This window comes from Helianthus annuus, chromosome 14 (genome assembly GCF_002127325.2).
Source record: "Helianthus annuus cultivar XRQ/B chromosome 14, HanXRQr2.0-SUNRISE, whole genome shotgun sequence".
NCBI lineage: Eukaryota > Viridiplantae > Streptophyta > Magnoliopsida > Asterales > Asteraceae > Helianthus > Helianthus annuus.
In genome coordinates, this window is record NC_035446.2 from 135,828,808 (window position 1) to 135,854,146 (window position 25,339).

General features: G+C 37.2%; 1 protein-coding gene across 1 annotated transcript; it reads right to left on the reverse strand.

Moving 5' to 3' along the window:
* Window positions 1–19,460: 19,460 nt before the first annotated feature.
* LOC118486559 lies at window positions 19,461–23,997 on the reverse strand. The gene is made up of 3 exons (XM_035983091.1): window positions 23,496–23,997; window positions 23,047–23,393; window positions 19,461–19,469 (listed from the first exon to the last, which is right to left on the reverse strand). Exons 1-3 carry the CDS (start codon window positions 23,995–23,997, stop codon window positions 19,461–19,463), a joined length of 858 nt encoding a protein of 285 aa, XP_035838984.1.
* Window positions 23,998–25,339: the final 1,342 nt, after the last annotated feature.

The following is a 25,339-nucleotide window of genomic DNA, read 5'->3' on the forward strand; positions in this document are numbered from 1 at the left end:
AAGCATCGTGGAAAGTTGGTTGATACGAAGTTCATGGGATGCGGCACGAGCGCCATCAACTTCAAACGGGGTGCCCAGGCCACCCAAAATTTCCCTACAAGCGGAAGGGTCGCTGGAAATATCATCCCCCTGCATAACAGTCCAGGGGGGGTCGGTGATAACTTGTACTTCGATCCTGCGTGTAAGTGCGGTAATAATGCTCCAATTCAGATTCCCCAGGCTGAATCGGAGGCCCATCATAACCCGCACCACCAGAAGAAGAACCAGTAACCTTCTCACCAGCAGGAGACTTCTGCGGCTCAGCACCAGATTTTTGCTTCCCAGCATCAGAAAACCATAGGTCCAAATTATCAGCATCGTTTGGAGAAATCAAGTTGTTAGAAGAATCAACGGTATCAAAGATCTGGGTCGCAACCTTCTCCACAGTCTCCTTCGCCCGTACGATCGGAGCGGGCACCACCTTGGCAAAAGGTGCCGCAGTTTCCTTCGTAGCACCCGCATCCGTAGCCGTGGTGTGCAGGGGAGACGAGGGAGCATCAAAGATAGAAAAATCTTTACCTTGCGGTTTTGCAAAGCAAAGAAAGGAACAACTATCAGAAAATACATTGTGCATACAAAACACTTGCGAAAGTTATACACTTACCAGCAGTAACCGCAGGTTTCTTTTGTGTCGGACCAGCCCTCTTGGACTGCAGCTTCCGAAATTTAATTTCACCGGCACCAGCAGTTGTCTGCTCCGGTTTCCTCTTCTCACCCGCAAGGGTGGAACCCGCAGCAGTCCCACCTGCAGCCGCACCACCACCTGGAACACCCAAACCCTCAAGGGTGTCAGATACTACCACGTAATCGGTATATCTGCAGTAACAAGAACGAGAGATACCTGCGGCCTGCGGCACCAAAGGAGGGGCGACAAAACCCTCAGTTTTCTCCTTACCGCGACCCCGCGCGGGTTTCTTCACCTGCTTTTTCTGCACATGCTTCTTAGGGACAGGTTTTTCAAACTTCCCCAGATCCCCAAGGGTACCTGCATTTAAGCAATCAAGCAAGATTACAAGGGTGAACTTTAAAAACAAGAGAAACTTAGAGGATACCTTCGCCTTCTGGCACGGGTGCATTCAATATCTCACGCGTGGGAACGTGAAAATTGCCAACAATTTCCAAATTAAAACCTTCCCGTTCCCTGCACGCAATCAACTCAACCTTCCCTTCAAAGTCCGGCTCAAACATCCTCCATAAAGGAGCATCAGCTGATAAAACACATGCAAAGTCAGTAAGAACGAGTAAAGGGAACAAAGAAACCGCACAAGGGTGATAATGCTTACCACCACTTTTTTCCCGCACAACAGGCCTTGCCTTCCTATCCGGCCTGGTGAGCATCATTCGTAATACCCACAACTGATTGTTATCCAATTTCTTAAGTTCAATAGGCCGCAGCCTAGAGAACCAATCCACAGTCTTTGCGGTGGCCACAGGAATATCTTCCCCGGTACAACCCACATTAACGTCTCGAAAAGTCATGTTGGCATACACCGCACAGGCTTTAACGTAAAAGAATTTCCTCTTCCACTGGGTCAGACCCTTGGGAGGTGTCATCAACTTCAGGCTCCCATGTCGTTGATTAAAAGAAAAAAATCCGGTGTTTACCGTTAACTGGTAAAACCACCGGAAATTCTCAACGGTGACGTCCAAACCATGAGCACGAAAAGTGTACTCGAAGTTCCTGATCCGGAACATCCCAAATGGACTCAGTTGGGAAATGTGCAGGTGATAGTATTCTAACACCTCGGCAACAAACACCGTCACCGGCAATCGGAGGTTGCCATCGTTAAAAAAGTTGGCCCACAGGGTGATATATCCGGCCGGAGCATCGGCACCGGTGTCACCCTCTTGTGGGTAGGTGGCACCCCACTCCGACGCCATTTGTACGGTCGTCATTAGGATCTTAAAATGACCCTTGGACCACTTCTGTACCGGTAACCCACCACCGGGAGCACCACCATCATCGTCTTCATCTTCATCAGCCACTGCCACCGGCTGTTCAGGGTTTTCACCCTCCACATTGTGTGGATTTGATGGTTCAGCCATAAGAAAGGTAGAAGAAAAGGAAATGAGTACTAAAAACTCAAACCACCTCACCGGAATTTCAGAACACCTTATCGGAGAAGACAGAGGAATCTTTTTTCTCTCAACGGAATTTTTTGAAATTTTGAACAAGTGAGGGGAAACCACGAACGGTTTCCCCTTATATACTGATCGCAACTAATGCAACATGGAAACTGAATCATGACGTTCAAAAAGAGCGAATTATGTGGCAACACGTGTCAAGCGACGCTTCCCCTGAGAGTTACCACGCGCGCGTGGCCGCACACGCGCCTGACATAGGAGACGTTTACACTCCTGCTACAGTGCATTTAATGACCTCGGACAGTGCAAATGTCCTTTCATTTCAGCACATGCCAGAAAATATCACCAACTTCCACCAACTCACACGTGCGCTCAGCCACGTATACAACAAAAAGCGACAACATTATCCAAACACAAGCGGCATGCGGTTTCTCTGGTATACCGCACCATAACCGATATCGCATGTCGTTTTTTTTACATACCCCTCAAAATAGCTAAAAATTATATCCTTCCATGGTTAAGGGGGTATAAACATGTCCGCACATACCCACGAGCACACGTGGAATATGCGGAAATGACACACACGAGCCCGTACAGGTGTGTCAGATACTCAGAACCAGCGTTGTTCTTTGGACCGAACCGCATCTCAGAAACAGGTAAACCGCATTGCCTTCATTCTCTTCAAGCTTCAAATCCCTCCTGTCTGGTTCACAACCACAGAGGGTGCATAAACAACTTCTTCAACAAAAAGAAGGAGGGGAATGTACGTGCACGCACATCAGCAACCCTGACTCCTGATCCTTCAAGAGCCACATCCGAGCAACACACTCGTTTCAAGCGAGTATGGGGTGACAAAACCGCAGACACTCATGAGTCGCTACAGACACACCCATAGCTCCGTAAATGGTTGCTACTGAAGAGCCACAACTAAGTCATCACATAGATGAACAAAGCTACTTCAAGGAAAACTCCTCGGTATTGGAGCGTGAAGGAAAGTGGCTAAGGAAGAGATGCGGATGAGATCCCCAATGATCATAAGAGATCTCGTCGAACAACAAGCGGCCGAACAGCGGTAACAAGTCTGCTTATGACTTTGTTACCCTACTTGTAAGACGGATAGAATAAACAATGGTGGGCATTACCATGCCTATGACCATGTTTATTTGACCATTATCCAGATTCACATTGTTCGACCAAACATGGCCAACAATGACGCAAGTATCCAACATTGTTCACCCAACCGTGGCCAACAATGTCAAGCAACGAGGTAACCGCAAAGGACGTACGGTTACTAGAGAGCTAATTGGAAGAACATGAACACCCCACAAAAGGGATCATCATTAGATGTCCAATTATTGCGGAAGACCATTCTCTTCTTCATTCACCACCTCAAAGGTTGGTTCGAAGTTTGTGCACATCTTCAACCACCATCTCAGAGGTTGGTTCGAAGTTTGTGCACACCCCTAGCAAGGTCTCAAGGTTGGTTCGACACACCAACAGGTGGCACCCAACCCGAGGCTGAGAATTTCGCATCAGACGAAACATACTCACCGGTACGGAAGAGGCATCACATGACCCTTCCAGATCTCCAGCTTGATTTACAAAGAGCAAAGATCATCTACATGGCCTAGGATCTTCTCCAGACTCCAAACTACCTTCTAGACACCATAGTCCAGTACTCCTCCCACATGCAACTTGCATATGACAGCAACACTAGACTGGGGGACTTGAAGGGGTATGGTCCGAGATCTCGCGTCAGCATCGACCGCGAGTGACCATTACCCTTATCAAAACCCCCACTAGATAACAACCTACCTGTGTCCGTGCGGGAACGCGCCGACACAGTGGTTGAATCCAATCTGCCCAATGATGGAGGAGGACTTACCTGGAATATGAGAACGGTATAGTGATGCGGCTGGCACCGCATCTGGTGTATGAAAACGGAAGCGTTCACAGCGATGCGGCCTAGCACTGCATCCAGTGAACACTTCTATCAATACAAGGGAGCTGGATAACAGCAACAGTCACCACGGACGACGATGCGGCTTGGCACCGCATCTCGCGTATTTCTTGATCAAAGAGTGAGACGCCGGAACGTCTACAGTTACCGCAAACAGCGATGCGGCCCGCACCGCATCCTATGCACTCAGCAAGTGGGACTGACACCACAGAGCAAGTAGCACCAATGGCAGCCGCCTGTCAGGTCTACGTAAGCGACAGACTGACGTGGCGTCACCTCCACAGCCGACATGCCTGACACACCTGCAAAGGTGCAGCATGCCGTGAGTCTATCCATCCACCTCCTCCTTCACTCCTCGGCTATAAATACCAACCCCAAACCAGTTTTGAGGTATCTCTTCACAACTCTCTCACTACTACTGCTATCATACTTTGCTTCCCAAGAAGACTACTGATTCTCACGCCGGAGAGTGGTAACAAGGAGCACCCCCACCCCATCCTCCTTGTTACGAGTCACGGTTTGTTTCCTTGTGCAGGAGATCAACCGGCAAGCGATCCAGCCAGCGATCCTCGAGAGGAAGGGATTAACCTTTCTTGATGAACCAGTGTGTTAACCCTGTCCGGTTAACGATTGTTTCATCAAATATATATTTAGAATATATATTTCATAGTAAAACGTTTGTGTGATTTTATGATTATTTTTGTGAACTATATATTATTTTTTAGATTAAAAATAATATAACCTGGAAAATATCATGAAGTTACGACCTCCAAAATAATACCAACGCCTTTACAAATAAAAATCTAAGTTACACCGGTATTATTATTACCACCCGAACTTTAAATGTAACTTATGTATTTCCGGAGAAATACTCGTAAATGCGTATTTTGATAAAAGTATTGTCCCACCCCAACCAATGGCGGAAACATCGGGATGAGACGAAGTGTGAAGATTGCTCGAGACATCATAACGCTAATAATTGTGACAAGTATTTAAATAATCGTTTTCATTTCATTTCTAAAGAATCAAGTACAAGATTTTGAAACAAAGTACAACAACATGAATAATAAAATGATACAATACAAATACAATTCTTTCTAAGTGTGTATCTAAGCATCCTACTAGATTCCATGCATCGTCAACATCCACCTGTAACATGTTAAAATAAAGTTCAATGCAAAAGCAAAGGCGAGTATACAAGTTTGATACGTACATAGCAAAAGATAAGTTTGAACAATTCCTCATAGCAAGCATGTGATTCAAGATGAACATTTAAATATGGTATGTATCTAACATATCAAACCAAGGAAACGCAATATGCTCATGACATAACCAAAGATAAAGAGGCGGGTCGTTAATCCTATAGCGCTACATATGTCACGGTTTGGCTCGTACGAAGTTAATGATAAATTCAACACATAAGATAAATCCAAGTTTAAAGCATCAAGCCATCACGTATACAAGCATGTTATAGGAATGTTCATGTGTTTAAGCAAAATGTTCATGTGTAAGTTTGTTGATAGATAAACATGTTACACCCCAAAAGTGGTAAAAGTAAAAAGGGGGAATACGAGTATACTCACAAAGTTTGCATATGCTTTCCGATTATCCAATTATTGACGAGTTGATGAGGTTAGAGGATTGAATGTGCGGGGTTAAAGTTCAAGTATGCTTGGAGTCGAGATTCGGTATTTAAAACAACATAAAAGTAAGATATGAGAATAGCATGTGAAAATAATCACCTTGCACACATAACCCTTGTTCTTGACACTATTAGAACTCAAGAGAGTTGGTATGATTTCATGGATTCAAAGGTCCATTAGAGTCGTAACAAGAGCATGGTCATAGATGATGTAACATGTTCTTGACAAGTAACTATTAAGTTACCATCAAGTTTAGTTACTTAGGTATATATGTATGTACATAGAATAGCTTAGATATTATATTGGTTACAAGTCTTATGATTCAAGCATGAGGTAGGAGATCAATGTCTCCATTTAGGCACCTCTTTGTGTCATAGAGTTCATACATGAGGTAGGAAGAACAAGCTTCCATTTAGGCACCTCTATTGTTCACCACTACACTTGTTGTTATAAACGACAAGGAGGGTCATGAACATACGAGTATTATGGTATTAACAACAACTAAACAATAGCAAAACATCAAGTAATGAGTGGATTCTTATGAAGGATAGCCCAAGCTAGTCCAACCATCACACATTCATCAAGTTTCATACTTGAACACTACTTGTGGGTAAAACCCTAATTAAAAACATAAAGTTTATGAGGTTTTAACCCCTGATTTAGATGTCTCAACCATGTTTTTAAGCTTAACCAACCATAAGAGGGGTTGTAAGCATTAGGACATTGGCTTGAGTTGTGTCAAACACAAGTTGGATGAAGTTTACATAAGTTTGTAACAAAACAGAAAGTTTTTGGTCAATTTCGGAGCAATTCCAGGTCTGATTTCTCCAAGGAGAAGTCAAGGAATCAAACTCCATGATTAACCAAGCAAATAGGAAGAAGAATCAAGTGTTTTCATCAAGAAATGAGCAAGTTATACCAAGTTTAGTGTAGAGGTATGAATCTGTCCGAAAATGCAGATTCTTGCTTGAATTTGGGAGTGTTTTGGTGAGATATGAGAGTGGTGAAAGTGTCCAAGTGCTTGGGGAAGCTTGGGTATTTATAGGGAGGTGTTTAGGGTTGTTTAGAGGGGTTAACAAGTGCCAAAACTCGGTTTAAACTCGAAATCCCGCTCAAAAATGGAAGCTGGTCGCGACCATCCAACTTTCTGCAGATCAGGGACCTCACGCGGGCCGCGTAAGAGGATGGGGCAAGTTCACGTGGGCCGCGAGCTCTTTGTGGTTCCGGATTTAAGTTTCGTTTATTATCTTTTGGCCCCTAGAGTTGTGTAATTGATATTTTTAAGGTATTTAAGGGCCATATTTGCCATAAAGGCATAGTTCAAGACATGATTTAGTATGAGGAGTATAAACCAAGTATAATTAAGCGTATAAGTATCAACTCAAGTGTCGTCCTTGTTCAAAATACGTTCGAAGCATAAGTTTCATGTATTTACAAGTTTAGCACCTAGTTTCCAAGAATTATGAATAAGCATAATTTGTTCCACGAAATTGAACGTATGAGCATATATAAAGTATGTACAACATGTGATTAACAAAATACGAGTTTTATTCATGATCCAAGTCTCGGATTTTACATCGCTTTTAATGAGAGAACGTTTTCAAGACCACAAAGTTTCCAAAAATAGTTTTACAAACGATGGTTTCTAATTTTAGGAAGTATGAAAACGCGGGGCGTTACAGTCTCCCCTCCTTTAGGAAATTTCGTCCCGAAATTTATTCAAGAGGTAGACTTGAAGAGTTTTAGTAAAAATTTGAGACTTGAAAATTTTGAAATATTTTGAAAGGCACAAAACTTTGGAGGACGATAAGGTAAATTTGCGAGTTAGTTTATTGCCTAAAATAATTTGAGGTGTCTGACATAGTTGAAAATATGTAGGTGCGTATACAGGTGAAGTGAGTTTAACCGCTTTGAGTAGCTTATATTGGCGATGTATTTTAAAAAAAAGGTGACGTATTAAGAGAGGAGATGATGACAAATGGTTTGTATTTTGATGGGACGTGGTAACGGAATCACATTTGTAGAAGATTGTGTATTGAGTGAAACGAGAAGGTTTGGCACCTTAGATAAAGCTTTAAAGGCATACTAAGTACAGTTACACAAAAATCCAGAATAGGAAGACTATTTTATAGGTAAGTTAGGACTCGAATGTTTAAACAAGCTTAATTGCGAAAGCGGTTTGTATGAACTAAAAGGATAAGGAGGATAATACGAGTATAGAATGAACGAATGACTCTTAAAGAGTACAAGTATGAGATTAGCATAAATGTTGGATAGATGAACGTAGTGTGTTAAGGATGAAGTCTCGTCATGGATAATCAGATATAATGCGTTTGTGAGTTGCGTGAAGTTGTATTAGGTCCAAAAGGTCTGCAAAACACTGAATTTCTCATGGCACGTTCCTACGAAATTTTTGTAACATGGTGAAAACACTTATATATAGGAAGTACCAACGGCGTATCCACCATGTTTTGACCACGTTACGTCTGTTTCGTATTCGGTGTCATGTTACGTTCCGTGCCTTACCATACACAGTAGTACACTCTATGGTTCTCATGCGCTTATCACTATAATCCCGTGTGCACCCGATCATCGTATGGTCCGCATAGCTTGTACTAGTTATGTATGAATTAGGGTATACATAAAAAAAATTTAGAATGTGTACGTATAAGAAGTAGTATGTAAGCAAGTCCATGCTTAAGTATGCGTGGGACCCACGCAAGCGAATCCCTCGGGTTACGCTCGCGTATAGGTACGAATGTATGAATCATGAGTAAGGATGAAAGTATGAGCATAAGTTTAAGTATGAATACGCATGTATGTATGAGCATAAACATAAAACGTGTAAGTAGTATGTGTACAAGCATAAGTGTAAAACGTATAAGTAGTATGTGTATAAGTACAAGCATAAAACGTATGAACATAGGTGTAGGTATGAAAAATAAATATTGCGTACATGGTGTACATTGAGTCATTGCGGATTAGAAAGGCTAAGTATGTAGATACGAACGATATAAATGGTGTTATCGCGAGATATCGACTAAAACGCGTATGACGATGTGCATGTATAGTTGTTCAAACAAAACGTGGAGTTTATCGAATCAAAATTAGATTGAGCTTGGTTTAAAAGGTAGACTATAGTTTGCATAGGTAAGAGGATATAAAGTACTTATTGGTTATGCATAACGTATTTTGTAATGATTGAAATTTGGGTAATAAAACGTTTTAAGACATGATTTAGAATCCCGTGTATATGAGTTGAGTGAAAAACAGATTGTATGATAGAAAGTACGCTTGATAAAAACAATGAATTTTGAAATCGGTATGAGTAGGTATTTTGAATAATGATAAACAATTTGGGTATAAAATATGATCGAGTTTGCATCATAAGGTATATTGAAGAGACGTTTTGGTAACGATCACCTAGGTAAGGGAATCACCCCTAATTCGTTGGTGAGGTCGTTTTTAAGAAAAGGGGAGTGGAGTTAATCGTCAAGGTAAGGAAATCACTCCTATCTCGATGATATGTCTCCACTTGTCGTTACAAGGATTATGAATTTAAATTATATGAAATCATGCATATGTATAAATGTATGGAAAAGATTCAATATGTTGTGTGTGTAAAAAGAGAATATCGAAAGTAAATTCAATTTGAAAGACTGTATCGTATAAAATGAATAATAGAAACACATGTTTGATCAAAATTTGGGTGGTTCCAAAACGGAACTTTGACTAACCAAAGTGGTCGAAAAGTCTTTTGAATTTGAGGAGCATGCTTTGGCCTAATAGGTAAAATACTCTCGCCGACAAGTCGGTTAACGGTATTTACCCTTCCGATTACTACATGTCCCAAATCAATCGAAATTTCGAGACTTGGCGGGATAAAAAAAAATATCAAGGAGTGGAACTAGTCGCCAAGGTGCGGGTTTCACCCCTAACTTGACGGTTTCGTATCCTAAGTGTGGTTGGTACTTGTCGGGTCGAAATTTAGTTTCGACATGTTGACAAGGGTCCACTAGAATTTAAAATTTGAGATTTACTATTAAGATGTTGATTTCATTCCTAGCTTAATGGCGATATCTCGTGTAAAAAGAAGAATATATAGATTGAGCGTCGTTCACCAAATTGTGGGTTTCACGCCTATTTTGGTGAATTCGTCCCATTTGTATAATGTGAGGGTTTACGGATTTAGAATAGTCAAGTAAAATGCATGAGGAAAAGTGTATGTCAAAAGAATACACAAACAAGTATAAACACATAAGAAAGCGTATCAGCAATGGTACATAAAGAATAAAGAATGAAATAATAAAACAAGTATTAACACATAGAGAAATATGTCAAGAATAACACATAAAGATTCAAACAATGAAACAAGTGTTAACACATAATAAAACAAGCACTAAAACGTACGAATAACATGTCAAATATTACACATGAGTAACATACATGTTTAAAAAAAAGCATAGATAAGTAACAAATAAGGTATCATGTAGTGGTTCAAACAAAGCATACGAATAAGGCTCTAAAACTATAGTCCAGGTGAAAGCATTCCTACTTTTCCTAATTCCCTATAGTTATGGCTCTGATACCAATCTGTCACACCCCAACCAATGGCGGAAACATCGGGATGAGACAAAGTGTGAAGATTGCTCGAGACATCATAACGCTAATAATTGTGACAAGTATTTAAATAATCGTTTTCATTTCATTTCTAAAGAATCAAGTACAAGATTTTGAAACAAAGTACAACAACATGAATAATAAAATGATACAATACAAATACAATTCTTTCTAAGTGTGTATCTAAGCATCCTACTAGATTCCATGCATCGTCAACATCCACCTGTAACATGTTAAAATAAAGTTCAATGCAAAAGCAAAGGCGAGTATACAAGTTTGATACGTACATAGCAAAAGATAAGTTTGAACAATTCCTCATAGCAAGCATGTGATTCAAGATGAACATTTAAATATGGTATGTGTCTAACATATCAAACCAAGGAAACGCAATATGCTCATGACATAACCGAAGATAAAGAGGCGGGTCGTTAATCCTATAGCGCTACATATGTCACGGTTTGGCTCGTACGAAGTTAATGATAAATTCAACACATAAGATAAATCCAAGTTTAAAGCATCAAGCCATCACGTATACAAGCATGTTATAGGAATGTTCATGTGTTTAAGCAAAATGTTCATGTGTAAGTTTGTTGATAGATAAACATGTTACACCCCAAAAGTGGTAAAATTAAAAAGGGGGAATACGAGTATACTCACAAAGTTTGCATATGCTTTCCGATTATCCAATTATTGACGAGTTGATGAGGTTAGAGGATTGAATGTGCGGGGTTAAAGTTCAAGTATGCTTGGAGTCGAGATTCGGTATTTAAAACAACATAAAAGTAAGATATGAGAATAGCATGTGAAAATAATCACCTTGCACACATAACCCTTGTTCTTGACACTATTAGAACTCAAGAGAGTTGGTATGATTTCATGGATTCAAAGGTCCATTAGAGTCGTAACAAGAGCATGGTCATAGATGATGTAACATGTTCTTGACAAGTAACTATTAAGTTACCATCAAGTTTAGTTACTTAGGTATATATGTATGTACATAGAATAGCTTAGATATTATATTGGTTACAAGTCTTACGATTCAAGCATGAGGTAGGAGATCAATGTCTCCATTTAGGCACCTCTTTGTGTCATAGAGTTCATACATGAGGTAGGAAGAACAAGCTTCCATTTAGGCACCTCTATTGTTCACCACTACACTTGTTGTTATAAACGACAAGGAGGGTCATGAACATACAAGTATTATGGTATTAACAACAACTAAACTATAGCAAAACATCAAGTAATGAGTGGATTCTTATGAAGGATAGCCCAAGCTAGTCCAACCATCACACATTCATCAAGTTTCATACTTGAACACTACTTGTGGGTAAAACCCTAATTAAAAACAGAAAGTTTATGAGGTTTTAACCCCTGATTTAGATGTCTCAACAATGTTTTTAAGCTTAACCAACCATAAGAGGGGTTGTAAGCATTAGGACATTGGCTTGAGTTGTGTCAAACACAAGTTGGATGAAGTTTACATAAGTTTGTAACAAAACAGAAAGTTTTTGGTCAATTTCGGAGCAATTCCAGGTCTGATTTCTCCAAGAAGAAGTCAAGGAATCAAACTCCATGATTAACCAAGCAAATAGGAAGAAGAATCAAGTGTTTTCATCAAGAAATGAGCAAGTTATACCAAGTTTAGTGTAGAGGTATGAATCTGTCCGAAAATGCAGATTCTTGCTTGAATTTGGGAGTGTTTTGGTGAGATATGAGAGTGGTGAAAGTGTCCAAGTGCTTGGGGAAGCTTGGGTATTTATAGGGAGGTGTTTAGGGTTGTTTAGAGGGGTTAACAAGTGCCAAAACTCGGTTTAAACTCGAAATCCCGCTCAAAAATGGAAGCTGGTCGCGACCATCCAACTTTCTGCAGATCAGGGACCTCACGCGGGCCGCGTAAGAGGATGGGGCAAGTTCACGCAGGCCGCGAGCTCTTTGTGGTTCCGGATTTAAGTTTCATTTATTATATTTTGGCCCCTAGAGTTGTGTAATTGATATTTTTAAGGTATTTAAGGGCCATATTTGCCATAAAGGCGTAGTTCAAGACATGATTTAGTATAAGGAGTATAAACCAAAGCGTATAAGTATAACTCAAGTGTCGTCCTTGTTCAAAATACGTTCGAAGCATAAGTTTCATGTATTTACAAGTTTAGCACCTAGTTTCCAAGAATTATGAATAAGCATAATTTGTTCCACGAAATTGAACGTATGAGCATATATAAAGTATGTACAACATGTGATTAACAAAATACGAGTTTTATTCATGATCCAAGTCTCGGATTTTACATCGCTTTTAATGAGAGAACGTTTTCAAGACCATGAAGTTTCCAAAAATAGTTTTACAAACGATGGTTTCTAATTTTAGGAAGTATGAAAACGCGGGGCGTTACAAGTATATTTTGGAGATAGAATATTTTAGACAAATGAATTGAAATATATTTTATTAAGTGAGACTTAATAATATATTTTCGAAGTTATAAAAACACACATGTATTAAAACCCCCATCCTTGGGAAGAATAAAATTACTAAATAATTAAGAAGTGTAAATACGAAATAGTTGTCTAACTATTTCCCAAAAACGTTAAACCTTAAGCCAAGGCACGGCCGTCCGTCTAATAGAGGTTAGTACGTGTAGGTCGTCACGCAGCAGGTTGATTGAGAATTACTATTTCGAGACGCACTTCTGTGAGTTCATGTCCCCCTTTTCTCTTAACCGTTTTCAGTTTTTTTACTTCGGGGGTGAAATACATGTTACTATGATTACGAATACTTTTTACATGGTATGGTTAGCGTAAGGAGGGTTACTACTTAGATCATGTGAGTGAGTGGGCGGAAACTAGAGGCCATTAATCCTCATTGTAGGACCGAGGGTCATTAGCGGTAGATCTATCTGGGTGTAGCGAGCCCAACTCCAGGCCCAACAGAACGGACCTCGGGGTGACTTTGAGCCCGACGCAAAAATCTGCTAGGTTTGAGTCTTCCTACTACACTTCACACATATCAATGGCCTTGCAAACCATTGGTGATCTCTTTATTTCCTTATTTGCTACATACCAGGGATTTTTATACTTACAAAGGTTTTACATACTCACATTACATGAACTCGCTCAACAATTTTTGTTGATTTTTCAACTTACATGTATTTCAGGGAATTAGGGATCTGGCGAGGTATGCTATGTCTACACGCTGCGTAGGGGATATGAGGTCATCCAAGTTTAGGGGTTGTGGCTCTTGCCTGGACGAGTCGCAAGTCTTAAGCTGTGTTTGTTTTTATGTTTGTGGTTGTGGTTGTGTCTTTTGAACAATGTTTTTATTTTGTTGGGTTGTAACTCGTTGCATGTGTCAACTTTAAACAATGGTGTCGTATTTTGCTTTTCAAACTTAAATCAATGGATGATCTTCATGGTTTTACTTTCATATAGCTTTGTTGTGGTTAAGCTATGGTATTAAGAAGTCACACCAAATAAACTCACGCTTCCGCAAAGCCAGGGTGTGACAACGTGTTCGGGGTTTTGATTACGGATTGTTGTGGGATCTTTTTGAGAGTTGTTGCACATTGTATGGTCAAAAATGTTGTTTGCCTATTTGTTGGCACAATATCAGTGAGACACAAATCACCGGTCCCGAACTTATACAAGAGATAACAGATACGCTCCTACAAATCTGCGACAACCTCCTTAAAGCGAGAAGCCATTAAAAAGTTACGTCGATAAATGCTGCGAGCCCTTGGAATTCAACGTCGGTGATCTCCTGTTTCTCAAGGTACCCCCTTGGAAAGGAATCGTACGACTTGGTAAGAAAGGAAAACTTGCTCCGCATTTTGTAGGTCCTTTCAAGATTCTTGAGAGAATTGGTAAGCTGGCCTATCGACTTGACTTCCCTCAAGAGCTCAACAACGTTCATCCAACGTTCCATGTTTCAAATCTCAAGAACTGCCTAGCCGATGAAGGACTTCAAATTCCACTCGACGACATACGCATTAACGAGTCTATGCACTTCATCTAGAAACCAGTTGAAATCATGGATCATGAAGTCAAGCTGCTCCGATCTAGCCATACTCCCATAGTCAAGGTACGTTGGGATGGAAAACGTGCTGTTGAATTAACTTGGGAACGTGAAGACGACATGAAGAACAAGTGCATGCATCTCTTCCTTAAGTCTTTCTCTTAAATAAATTTTGGGACGAAATTTCCTAAAGTAGGGGAGACTATAACGTTCTGTTTTTTTTTCGTATTTTCTATTTTTTGAAAGCTTGTATTCGTATTCATTTCAATCCTTGTAATCCAAGACTTTTAATCATAATTGTAGGATCGTGTGTTGACCCAAACGAGTCGGTCAGAGAAGTTTTGATCTGTTTCAGATGCGGAAAATAAGAAACAGACTTAGACACAGCTTGCAATTCACTTTAAACATTCTTCTGATTGATATAACAACGATTACACTCAGAAATCAAATCGGCAGCACTTCGGTATGAAAATCCAGAATTTCTACTGAGATTTCGCTTGAACCATCTATATATAGGGCATGGGGTTCCGCTTGAAACAGCTTCAAGCGGAATCAGATTTGTTATGATTTCGCTTGAAAATGACAAATGTCATTTCAAGCGGAATCAACCACTTCAAGCGAAATCACTCACATTTACTCTTAAACATCCTATTTTCTCGTACAACGTGCCCTGATCTAACTATCTAGTACAAGACTCGATACAAGACGAAGACGACAGATGTATGCACTAACAATAATGGAAATACATTTTATATCACACTTGTTTATTCATGTATACACAACACACAAGCAATCACGGGATACACATTTTATATTAAACCAATCCATACTTGGAGTCTATATTCGCTTCAAAACGTTATCATATGTATTTCATACTTATAACATGCTTACTTACATCATGGAACTCTAAAATCATGTTTACCATCAAGCTAAAGGCCCTAAATAACAAGCTATACAAACTCATCGTTATCCTCTACCTCGCATCGACGACCTCTTCGACCAACTCCAAGGAGCAACGTGTTTCTTGAAGATCGAACTTCATTCCGGTTATCATCAAGTTCGAGTCCTCAATCAGGACATTCCAAAAACTGCCTTTTGCACTAGATACGGTCACTACAAGTTCATGGTCATGCCATTCAGTTTGACCAATGCACCCGCGGTTTTCATGGACTTGATGAACCGTGTGTGTAAGCCTTAGTTGGACCGTTTCGTGATTGTGTTTATCGACAATATTCTTATCTATTCCAAATCCAAAACCGAACATGAGCGACATTTGCGTTTAATCTTGGAACTCCTTCGAGTCGAGTGATTGTACAATAAGTTCCTTAAATGTGAATTTTGGCTACAAGAAGTTCAATTACTTGGTTACATCGTAAACAAAAAAGGTATCTGATCCTGCCAAAGTCGAAGCCGTCAAAATTTGGATCGGCCCAAAATTCCTTTCTGAAGTCCGTTCATTCCTTGGATTGGCGGGTTATTCCGTCGGTTTATCTCCAACTTCTCGAAATCGTTGTGCCTCTCACCTCGCTAACCCAAAAAGATAAACCTTTTGTTTGGGGTTCCAAGCAAGATGTGTCTTTTTAAACCTCAAGCGTATGATTTGGGATGCTCCGATCCTAACCCTTCTCGACAGAAACGATGATTTCGTTGTCTATTGTGATGCCTCAAATCAAGATCTCGGTTGACACTTGCATTGTTTAATCAAATCAAATTTTAATGCCATACAAAAATCAAATAAGATAACATGAGTAATTATTGATTTAATTAACTAGGTCCAAAGCATCCAAAGTGTAACAACTTGTAATCTTCAAGCATTCCATATGAAAAATCAAATGTCAACTAAAATAGTTGGTGAGTACATAAATTTGATATTTGGATGATAAAAGTGTAAGTTTTGCAATTCATATGTCAATAATAATAATCTTTTGACCTGTATATATATTCGATTCATGTCGAAACCTGTATATGTATTCGATTCATGTCACTAAATACTATTTGTTTTGTAGTAAATGTTTGAAGTTGAATTTATGTATATCAAATACATATTCCACTTAAGATGAAATAAACCGTAATTTTAGCAATTAGAATTACGGTGTTTTTAAAAAAGAATACTTACATTTTTTATAAAATTTATTTTTTTTATAGGTATTCTTATTTATTAATTTATTTTTAACGGCTTAAAATCACACTAAGTCCGTTTTTGTCGGGACTCGAACTCTTGACCTTAATAAAGCAACACCTTAACTCTAATGGCTTTACCAATTGGACCCAACACCCCGCTTTAGTTTTTTGTTTTTTTTTTTTTTGTTTTTTCAAAACAACTAAAATCACAACAAATCTCCCATTTATAGGATTTAAACTACAACCACTTGATTAGAGAGTACACCACTTTACCACCAAACTATCCCGTAACCACACTTTAATTTTTATTTTGTGTGTTTGAATATGAAGATGCAATTTGCGTCATCTGGGTCGTCATCACTCTTATTAATTATTATTATCATTATTAAATTAATCAATGGTTGCATATAATAATAATGTACATCTCAAAACCCTAATCAACAAAAGTTGACGCTGTCTTCGATGTTAAGTATACTAATATACTATCAAGCCAGATGCTGCTTTTAGGGAATTTATTCTCTTTGAATACCTACGAAAACAATTTTAACTATATAAATATTACTATAATTAGATGTACACAGTTTGCTATTATTTAATTTAAAATTATATCTAACTAGGTAACGAATCTTGCATTGTAATTTAAATACTTATTATTCAGGGAATAATTATACTTTAATCTTAAAAAGAATGATGATTGCAAAATAAATACTTAAGTCCACATGAATATGTATGATTATTTATTTGGATAACATATTAAATAAAATTCAAATATATTGGTCAAAACTTGCTATATATCATACGTGTTGTTTAATTTTTTTATATTGTAAATACTAATCTTTTTTTTATTTGAATTAGGGTTATTGAATCTGATCACCCCCAACTATTCGCATTTGGCCGATGACACTCTCAACTTTGACTTTGGCTCCCACCACTCCCAACTAAACACTTGGGTTGTTGTGTCACCCCATCGTTAACCAAACACTAACTTGGTTAGTTTTGTTGTCCTACGTGGCGCTAATTTTAGATGACGTGGCATGTTTTTAATGAGGTGGCATGTTGATGAAAAAAAAAATAAACAAATCAATTAACCCTTTGGAATGAAATTAATTATGATTTGAAAAAAAAAATAACCCTTTGAATTATATAACTTGAATTAGTAATTTCACTATGTGACATTTCAATTCTAATCCTTCGCGTTATCTTATGTTATGCGCACATATGTGTGTGGTGGTTTGGTGAGGGTGCAGGTGTAGCACGGGCTATGGCTGAAGTTCGTATGTGTAGTGTATTTTTTATATATATATTTTTTTGTTTTATACAAAAGATACCCCTAAAATAATACAAGGATATCCCTAACCAACCCAAACTTATAAAATAAGGGAGCTCGATTGAAACAATGACTCAATTCATTAGATAAGCCCAAAAAAACACAAAAATGCGTATGGCGGTATTCTTTCTTATCGTCGCTTAGGTTTTGGAAGAAAACCAAACGTCGCTGGTCATCCTTTACGCACTGGTCTCCTGTTTTCATGCTGTCAATAACACCGGTTCGATAAAAGAATCCACAATCCTATTGTTTGCTGCTGCGATAACCCTGGTTCCGATCGTTCCGCCCCTGTTTAGGTATTTGTTTTTTAAAGTAAAAGAGACGATGTGATTAAACGATTTCAAGCTATGGAAAAAGGACACGTTTATTAGGCACTTATTTTACTTTATTTATTTATTGTCTTTTTTTAATAATTTATTTATTATCGTTTTTTTTAATATTGTTGATTGCACGGTAAAAATATTTTTTGGAAATACCCCTAATTTAATGGGCTAGTTTCGCAACTATGGGTGGGGGTTATAGCAAACAAATTATCACATATTACATTAAAGTTATTTGAGTCTTAATATGTTCGAAAAAAATATTTGACTCTTACTTTAGCTCTAATTTAAATTAATTCTGGTAGACGAACTAAATTTCTATTAATTTCGGATGTATTGTTTAAATCTATACTATATAATAAAAGAAACTTAATTTTGGACACGTGTCATTCATTGAAGATGTCTACATTTGTAATTTCCTACTTTTTCATACTTAATATTATTATTTACCAAATTGACATTTTTTTAGTTAGTTTACCCTTATCTCTTATTTTTTGAAAAAAAAGATATCATTCTTTTCTAATTAATTATAGATAATCCTCTTATTAAATATTATTTAGTTTAATATCTTATGGATAATTATTATTTAGTTTAATCTTTTTCTCATTTATAATATTATTTAGAGAAAATTACGATTTAGCCAAAAAAGAATTTTTTAACATCTAAGCCCCCAACTTTTTTTTTCCTAACCCTTTTGGCCTCTAATACTAACCCCATCCATTAAATGTTAGGGGCCAAAAGGTTTAAAAAAAGACGTTAGGGGCAAAAAGGTTAGGATAAAAAGACGTTGGGGGCTTAGATGTTAAAAAAATTCTTAAGAGAAAATTACGATTTAGGCCCCTATAGTTATATCACTTTTACCCTTTTAGCCCCAAAAATCCATTAACTGTTAGGGACCAAAAGGGTTAAAAAAAAGACGTTAGAGGCCAAAAATGTTAGAAAAAAAGACGTTTGTGGCTTAGATGTTCAAAAAAATCTTTTTTGAGCTAAAATGGTAAAAGTGATATAACAAAGGGCTCAGAATCGTAATTTTATTATTTGATGTATAAAATTAGATTTATTCGATTCGTACAATACACGAGATTTTTTAAGGATATATATATTTTATTATTTATTACAGAAAATTACATTTATTCAAACCGTATAATACGCAAAATTTTAAAGATGTATTTTTTTTATTATTTGGTATATAAAATTACATTATTCAACCCGTGTAATAAATGGAGTTTTTTTAAAGATGTATTATTTTATTATTTGGTAAACAATATTACATTTATTCAACTCGTGTAATACACGTGATTTTAAAGATATAACTTTTTTTATTTTGTATATAAAATTACATTTATTCAACCTGTACGATATTATTCTTATAAATATAACTTTTTATTATTTAATATATAAAATTATATTTGCTCAACTTGTGCAACAAAGAATGTTTTTAAAGATATATTGTTTTAATATTTAGTATATAAAACTTATTTATTCAACCCGTGTATTACACGGGGTTATACCCTAGTAATAATAATAAAAAAATTATTTAACTCTTACTTTAGCTCTAATTTAATTCTCATCCAATCCATCAAATTATACATACATTCTACTAAAAAACAACTCCTATATCAATATATTTCACTAAAAACAAATATTTTTCTCTTTCCTTTTCAATTAAATAATATTATCATTACATTTTTCTCTCTCCTTCACTCACAACCACTTTCGATATATATTAAAAAGATTATACTGGGTGAACAGTGTCCCCCCAAATATACAGATGAACAGTAACATTTTCTCTCTCCTCCACTCACAACCATTTTTTATACTCTTTATAATATAAAAACTACTCCTCACATATTTTGATGGTTTGAATGAGAATGCTCTAACTTGTTTAACGATCCTTAGCCATATTTAAATAATAAAAAATATAATCACTCGAATCCATACAAATTCATTTGTCAAATTATCTATTATGTTTATAATAATTGTAGAAATATAATTTAATTTATTTTACACAATTACATTACAATTAAAAGCATATCATTTACATCAAGCGTTTTGAGTTATTTGACATTGAAGTATTCGATGTTCGATGTTGAGGTCAATAGCGAGTTTATGTTAGCTCAGCTTTTTTGTGATTCTTATTTCACTTTTTTTTTCATGAAGTTTTTGAAAAGTCAGCTCTTAACTTATTTATTAGTCAAGCTTAAAGGTTGTCAATTGTAACAGGTTCATTTGTTAATCATTTATCGTAAATTAAAAAAAAAAAGTCAGTATTTTTTTCTTTTAATTAATTTTACTGTTTTTAATATAACCATCAAATTATTTGACATTTTTATTTTTGCTTGTCATTGAGATCGATAGCGAGTTAATGTCTTTGGTTAACTTTTTTATGTTTCTTATATCATTTTTTTATTTTTTGGATGGTTATTTTAGTTTGTAATTGAGATAAATAAATTTAAAAAATAAAAAGAAAAAAGTACAAGGAGTTGGTTAAAAAAATATAAAAGAAGTATATATGGCTTATTGAAGAAAAATAAAAAGAAAGTATAATAGGTTGATTTAATAGAAAAAAATGAAAGAGAAGTATAATATGTTTGTTAAAAATATTAAGTTAGGGGCTGTTTGATAGCCTCTGAATGGTCATTAAGAGGCTACCTTTTAATAGAACCATTAAGAATTTTAACAATTAGATGGTAGAAGAATGTGACATGTGATGATTTACCATTCAGAGGTTACCTCTTAACCATTCAGACTTGAGCATACCTCTTATTCATTCAGAGATTTTAAACCATTAAGAGTTAGTATCTGGATGATCATTAAGAGGCTACCAAACAGCCCCTAAACCTATTTTGTGAATATTTTTGAAGATATACTATTTTGATAAATAATTTTTTCTTCCTCACTATTAAAAAAAACTCAACTGATGATAAATGTTTTGTGTTGCTAGCCTAATTCTTTGTTTTTTTTTCTTAATTTATACTTATAGCATATATATACAAAAGTTAGTTTCAAATTGTATAAAAAGCAGTGACGAAGCTTGAAAATTTCCACCGAAAGGTCGGAAGTTATTGGACCTAAATTTTTTTTCTATTGCTTTGTTTCGAGGTGACATGTTCGGGTCGGACGTCGATGATTCGATTCGGGGCGGGTCGGGTCAAACATTAATATCAAATAAAAACGTTCTCAATAGGGCTGTAAATAAACCGAACGAACACAAATAAGGCCATGTTCGTGTTCGTTCGTTAAGGAAATTAACATGTTCGTGAACTGTTCACGAACGCTTACCGGACATAAGTTTATGTCGTGTTCGTTCGTTAAGGAAAATTCATTGTTCACGAATAGTTCGTGAACACTGGTCTCGAACACAAACGAACGCAAACAAATAAAAATGAACGCAAACGAACATTTAACTTGAAAATAAAAAATGAAAATATTGTTATCCTTAAACATTGGATATAGGTAGTTAAATACAACCATTAAATGATAAATCAAAACACAAGAAGTCTACCACGCCACGAAACGATAAATACAGTTTAACTAACTTAGACATAATTATCCCCAAAAATGTCTTAGAATGTCCAAATTTTAGCCAACTTAGAAAAAAACAGGGTTTCAAGTTTTCAATATGTTTAGATAAAAGGTTTATTATTTATTATTTTAAAAATAATTAAACGAACATATTACCGAACGTTCACGAACGCAGTCGAACGAACGAGACCTGTGTTCGTGTTCGTTCGCTAAGCTAACCGAACGAAATTTTTTGTTCATGTTCGTTCGTTAAGCTAATCGAACGAACATAAACGAACTTCCCGTCGAACGGTTCACGAACTGTTCGCTGAACGTTCGGTTCGTTTACAGCCCTAGTTCTCAAACATTAAAAAGCAAACATTGTTTAACAAACAACTGAACAAAGACATCAAAACATTAAAAAGGAGAGGAATGTGGGTATCCGGTTCAGCTGGATGAAGAACTATAGTTCTGCCCGTCTTTCTTTAAGATTTTTGAATTCTTCAATTATAGACTTCGAATCAAAGTTGTCAGCAATTTCCTTTTCTATATAAATCACCATACTGTTTCCTTTTCCGAATCAAAGCTTTATTTGATACAGTCCTAAGACCATGTGTAATGGTGATACACTATAATGCCCCCACCATGGGGCGTTTTGCGCCATGTGGCGTCCTAGTCAGCAAGGGGGCATTATAGAAAAAGTGGTGTAGTGGTATAATGCCCCATAATGCCCCATTCAATCATTTTACAATCATTTTCCAATTATTTTTTTTAATTTAAAACGTAAAAAAACTTTATTAATTTAAAAATAAAATTACATTACATGAAAAAAAATAAAAATAAAACTGAAAAAAAAAAACCAAAAAAAAAAAACAGAAAAAAAAATAAATTCCTAGAAAAAAAAACTAGTTTTCGTCTTCGCTTTCTTCACCCTCGCCAACTTCGTCTTCCTCGTCCGTTTCTTCCTCTCCCTCAGGTGGTACGTACCGAACCGACCATGCGTGGTGTACCAAATCAACCATTAACTGGGAATGGTACGGTTCGTAACGCAACTCTCGCGCGTTACTAACTCTTTCTTTCATTGACGCCTGCGGATGCTCCTGGTTAACGGCTTCTGGCACATAATTCTGGCATATCGCCTTTCCTTCGTCTTCCAAAATCATGTTGTGCATGATTATACAAGCGTACATAGCATCTCTCATTTTTTGCTTGCTCCATGCACGACAAGGATTTCTCAAGTATTGCCAGCGTTGTTTAAGAACCCCAAAGCATCTCTCAATGTCTTTTCGTGAAGACTCTTGAACCTTTTTAAAGTATGCTCTTTTGTCATCAATAGGATCACTAAACGTCTTCACAAAAATCGAATACCTAGGATAAATTCCGTCGCTCAAATAATATCCATGGGGGTAGTAGTTTCCATTTGCGTAAAACGACGCTTTTGGAGCTTTGCCAGAAATCCACTCCTCTAACAACGGCGATTGTTCAAAAACATTGATATCATTGCATGACCCGACCACGCCAAAGTAAGCCGACCAAACCCAAAGGTCCTGTGAAGCAACCGCCTGAAGAATAATAGTGGGTCCTTTTTGGTCACCACGTGTGTGTTGGCCTCGCCATGCAGTCGGGCAGTTATCCCAACGCCAATGCATGCAATCTATGCTCCCGATCATACCAGGCAAACCATGCTCGGCATTATGTACCTCGTAGATCTTTTGAAGGTCCTCCCATGTAGGCGTTCTAAGATAACGCGCACCGTACACATCAATTATACCTTTATAAAAAAAATATAGACAAACATAAGATTCAAAAAAAAAAAATTCTAAGCATACGCTTCGTTTAAAAAAAAAATAAAACTAAAGTATAAGAATTGTACCGCGACAAAAATGTTCCAAGCTATCTCGTGTTGTTTTCTCCGCCATTTTTAGATACTCGTCGTTGATGTCGGTAGTGTTACCATAAGCAAGGATTCGTAATGCCGACGTACACTTTTGGATACCGGTGAATCCAAGTGCCCCTCTCGCATCCGGTTTTTGTTTAAAATAATCGTAGTTGGCTTCCAAGTCGTTGACTATGCGTAGAAACAACCGTTTACTCATCCGGAAACGACGCCTAAAAACTTCGTTTGAAAATGTCGGCGCCTCGTCAAAATAGTCTTTCATCAAACGCTCGTGTGCCGCGCGTCGGTCTCGTTCAACATAGCCTCTTTTATTTTTTGGGGCTTCGGGCCGACGAGAATGGTTGACATATAGAACCGCTAGTTGACATGCACTCGTAACCGTCTCTTGCTCAAGCTCCTCATCGGTCGAACCATCGCCATCCGCAAAATACTCGTTGTAGTAAAAATTTATCATGGATGAAGAACTAGGAGAATCCATCAAGTTTTTTTATAAAATGTGGGATTTTTTAGAGAGGTTTTGAGATTGTTTTTGTTGAAAATGGATGAGTTTTGATTGTTTATATATATATATATATATAATAGATTTAAAAAAAAATTAGTCAAAGTAGCCGTTGGAAATATTACCGTTTGATTGGTGGACTAATTGTGCATTTGGCGTTTTAATTTAAACGCCGGAGTGATTTTTTTTGAATTAAAACGCCCCAAAACGCCCCCCGTAATGGGGATGAGGGCGTTATCGAGCGTTTTGGGGCAAAAAATTTTATGGAAAACGCCCCATTACGCTTGGTCTAATGATATGTAAGCTAGTTTTACTTGCTCGCTTATATTAACCGGATATTTCCGCATTCCGAGTCGCTTAGCGGGATCTCTTTCTAGACTACTAACATCCACTTCATTGGTGTTAATCGGATTTTGAGGAATATCATGCTCTTGTTGAATGTTTTGATTCGCTTCATTAATCGGTTTATTAACCGGTTCGCTTGTTGAAATTTTTTTACGTTTAATCTCATTGTTTTCATCATCAATTCCCTCTACTTGTTCTTCGTTCTTTCTTTTGTAAAAAGAAGTTATGTTTTTAAACTTCCTCATAACATAATCTAATAACACAACAAGTTAACAAATCAACCTAAACTTCAAGCTCTAATTTCTATTAAATGACATTAAGATTAAACAAATAAAAATAGACATAATTACAGAAAGATTCAACAAGTTTAGAGCAAAAATTCGGCCCCAATTTCACCCCTAATTTCAACCTAAATCACATATATTGTAGCCCTAAATTAAACCTAAAGATTAAAAACACATACCTTATGAAGATTGAAGAAGAATCACTCGAAGTCGAACAAGCAAGCGCAGCCAGCACCAACAACAACGATTTTTTCCCTTCTGTTCGCAGTTCTCCTGCGTCTGGTCGTAATCCCCACTTAGCGAATTTGTTTTTTTTTAATAAGGTGGGCTTTCTATTTGAGCTATAGTTTTTTTTTTTTTTTTGAAAGGAGAACTTTATTAAAACAGGCCAACCGAAAACACCGGCGACCAACCAAACAACAACCAACTATACAAACTTGCACCAGTCACTCCATGATAAATCTTTACATTTGGACCTACTTCTGAACCAAAGAAAACCGTACGACTTTACCAAATTAAAAACCATCTCCGGCTTGGGACTATTCCCGTTGAACACAAGGTCATTCCTGGCCAACCAGATCTGCCAACAAGTAATTAGCACCACCCCGTGAAACTTGACCCGAGCAACCCCTCTCAACCCGCAACAGCTGTGAAAGTTCAGGATGTCTCTGACCGAAAAAGCAACTAACGGG

What these genes read in the sequence shown, in the direction of transcription:
- LOC118486559 (XM_035983091.1), bottom strand. Translation starts at nt 23,997, where the DNA reads ATGGATTCTCCTAGTTCTTCATCCATGATAAATTTTTACTACAACGAG. An exon ending in CTTGGAACATTTTTGTCGCG is followed by an intron (nt 23,394 to 23,495) that starts GTACAATTCTTA and finishes TTTTTTATAAAG; the next exon opens with GTATAATTGATGTGTACGGT.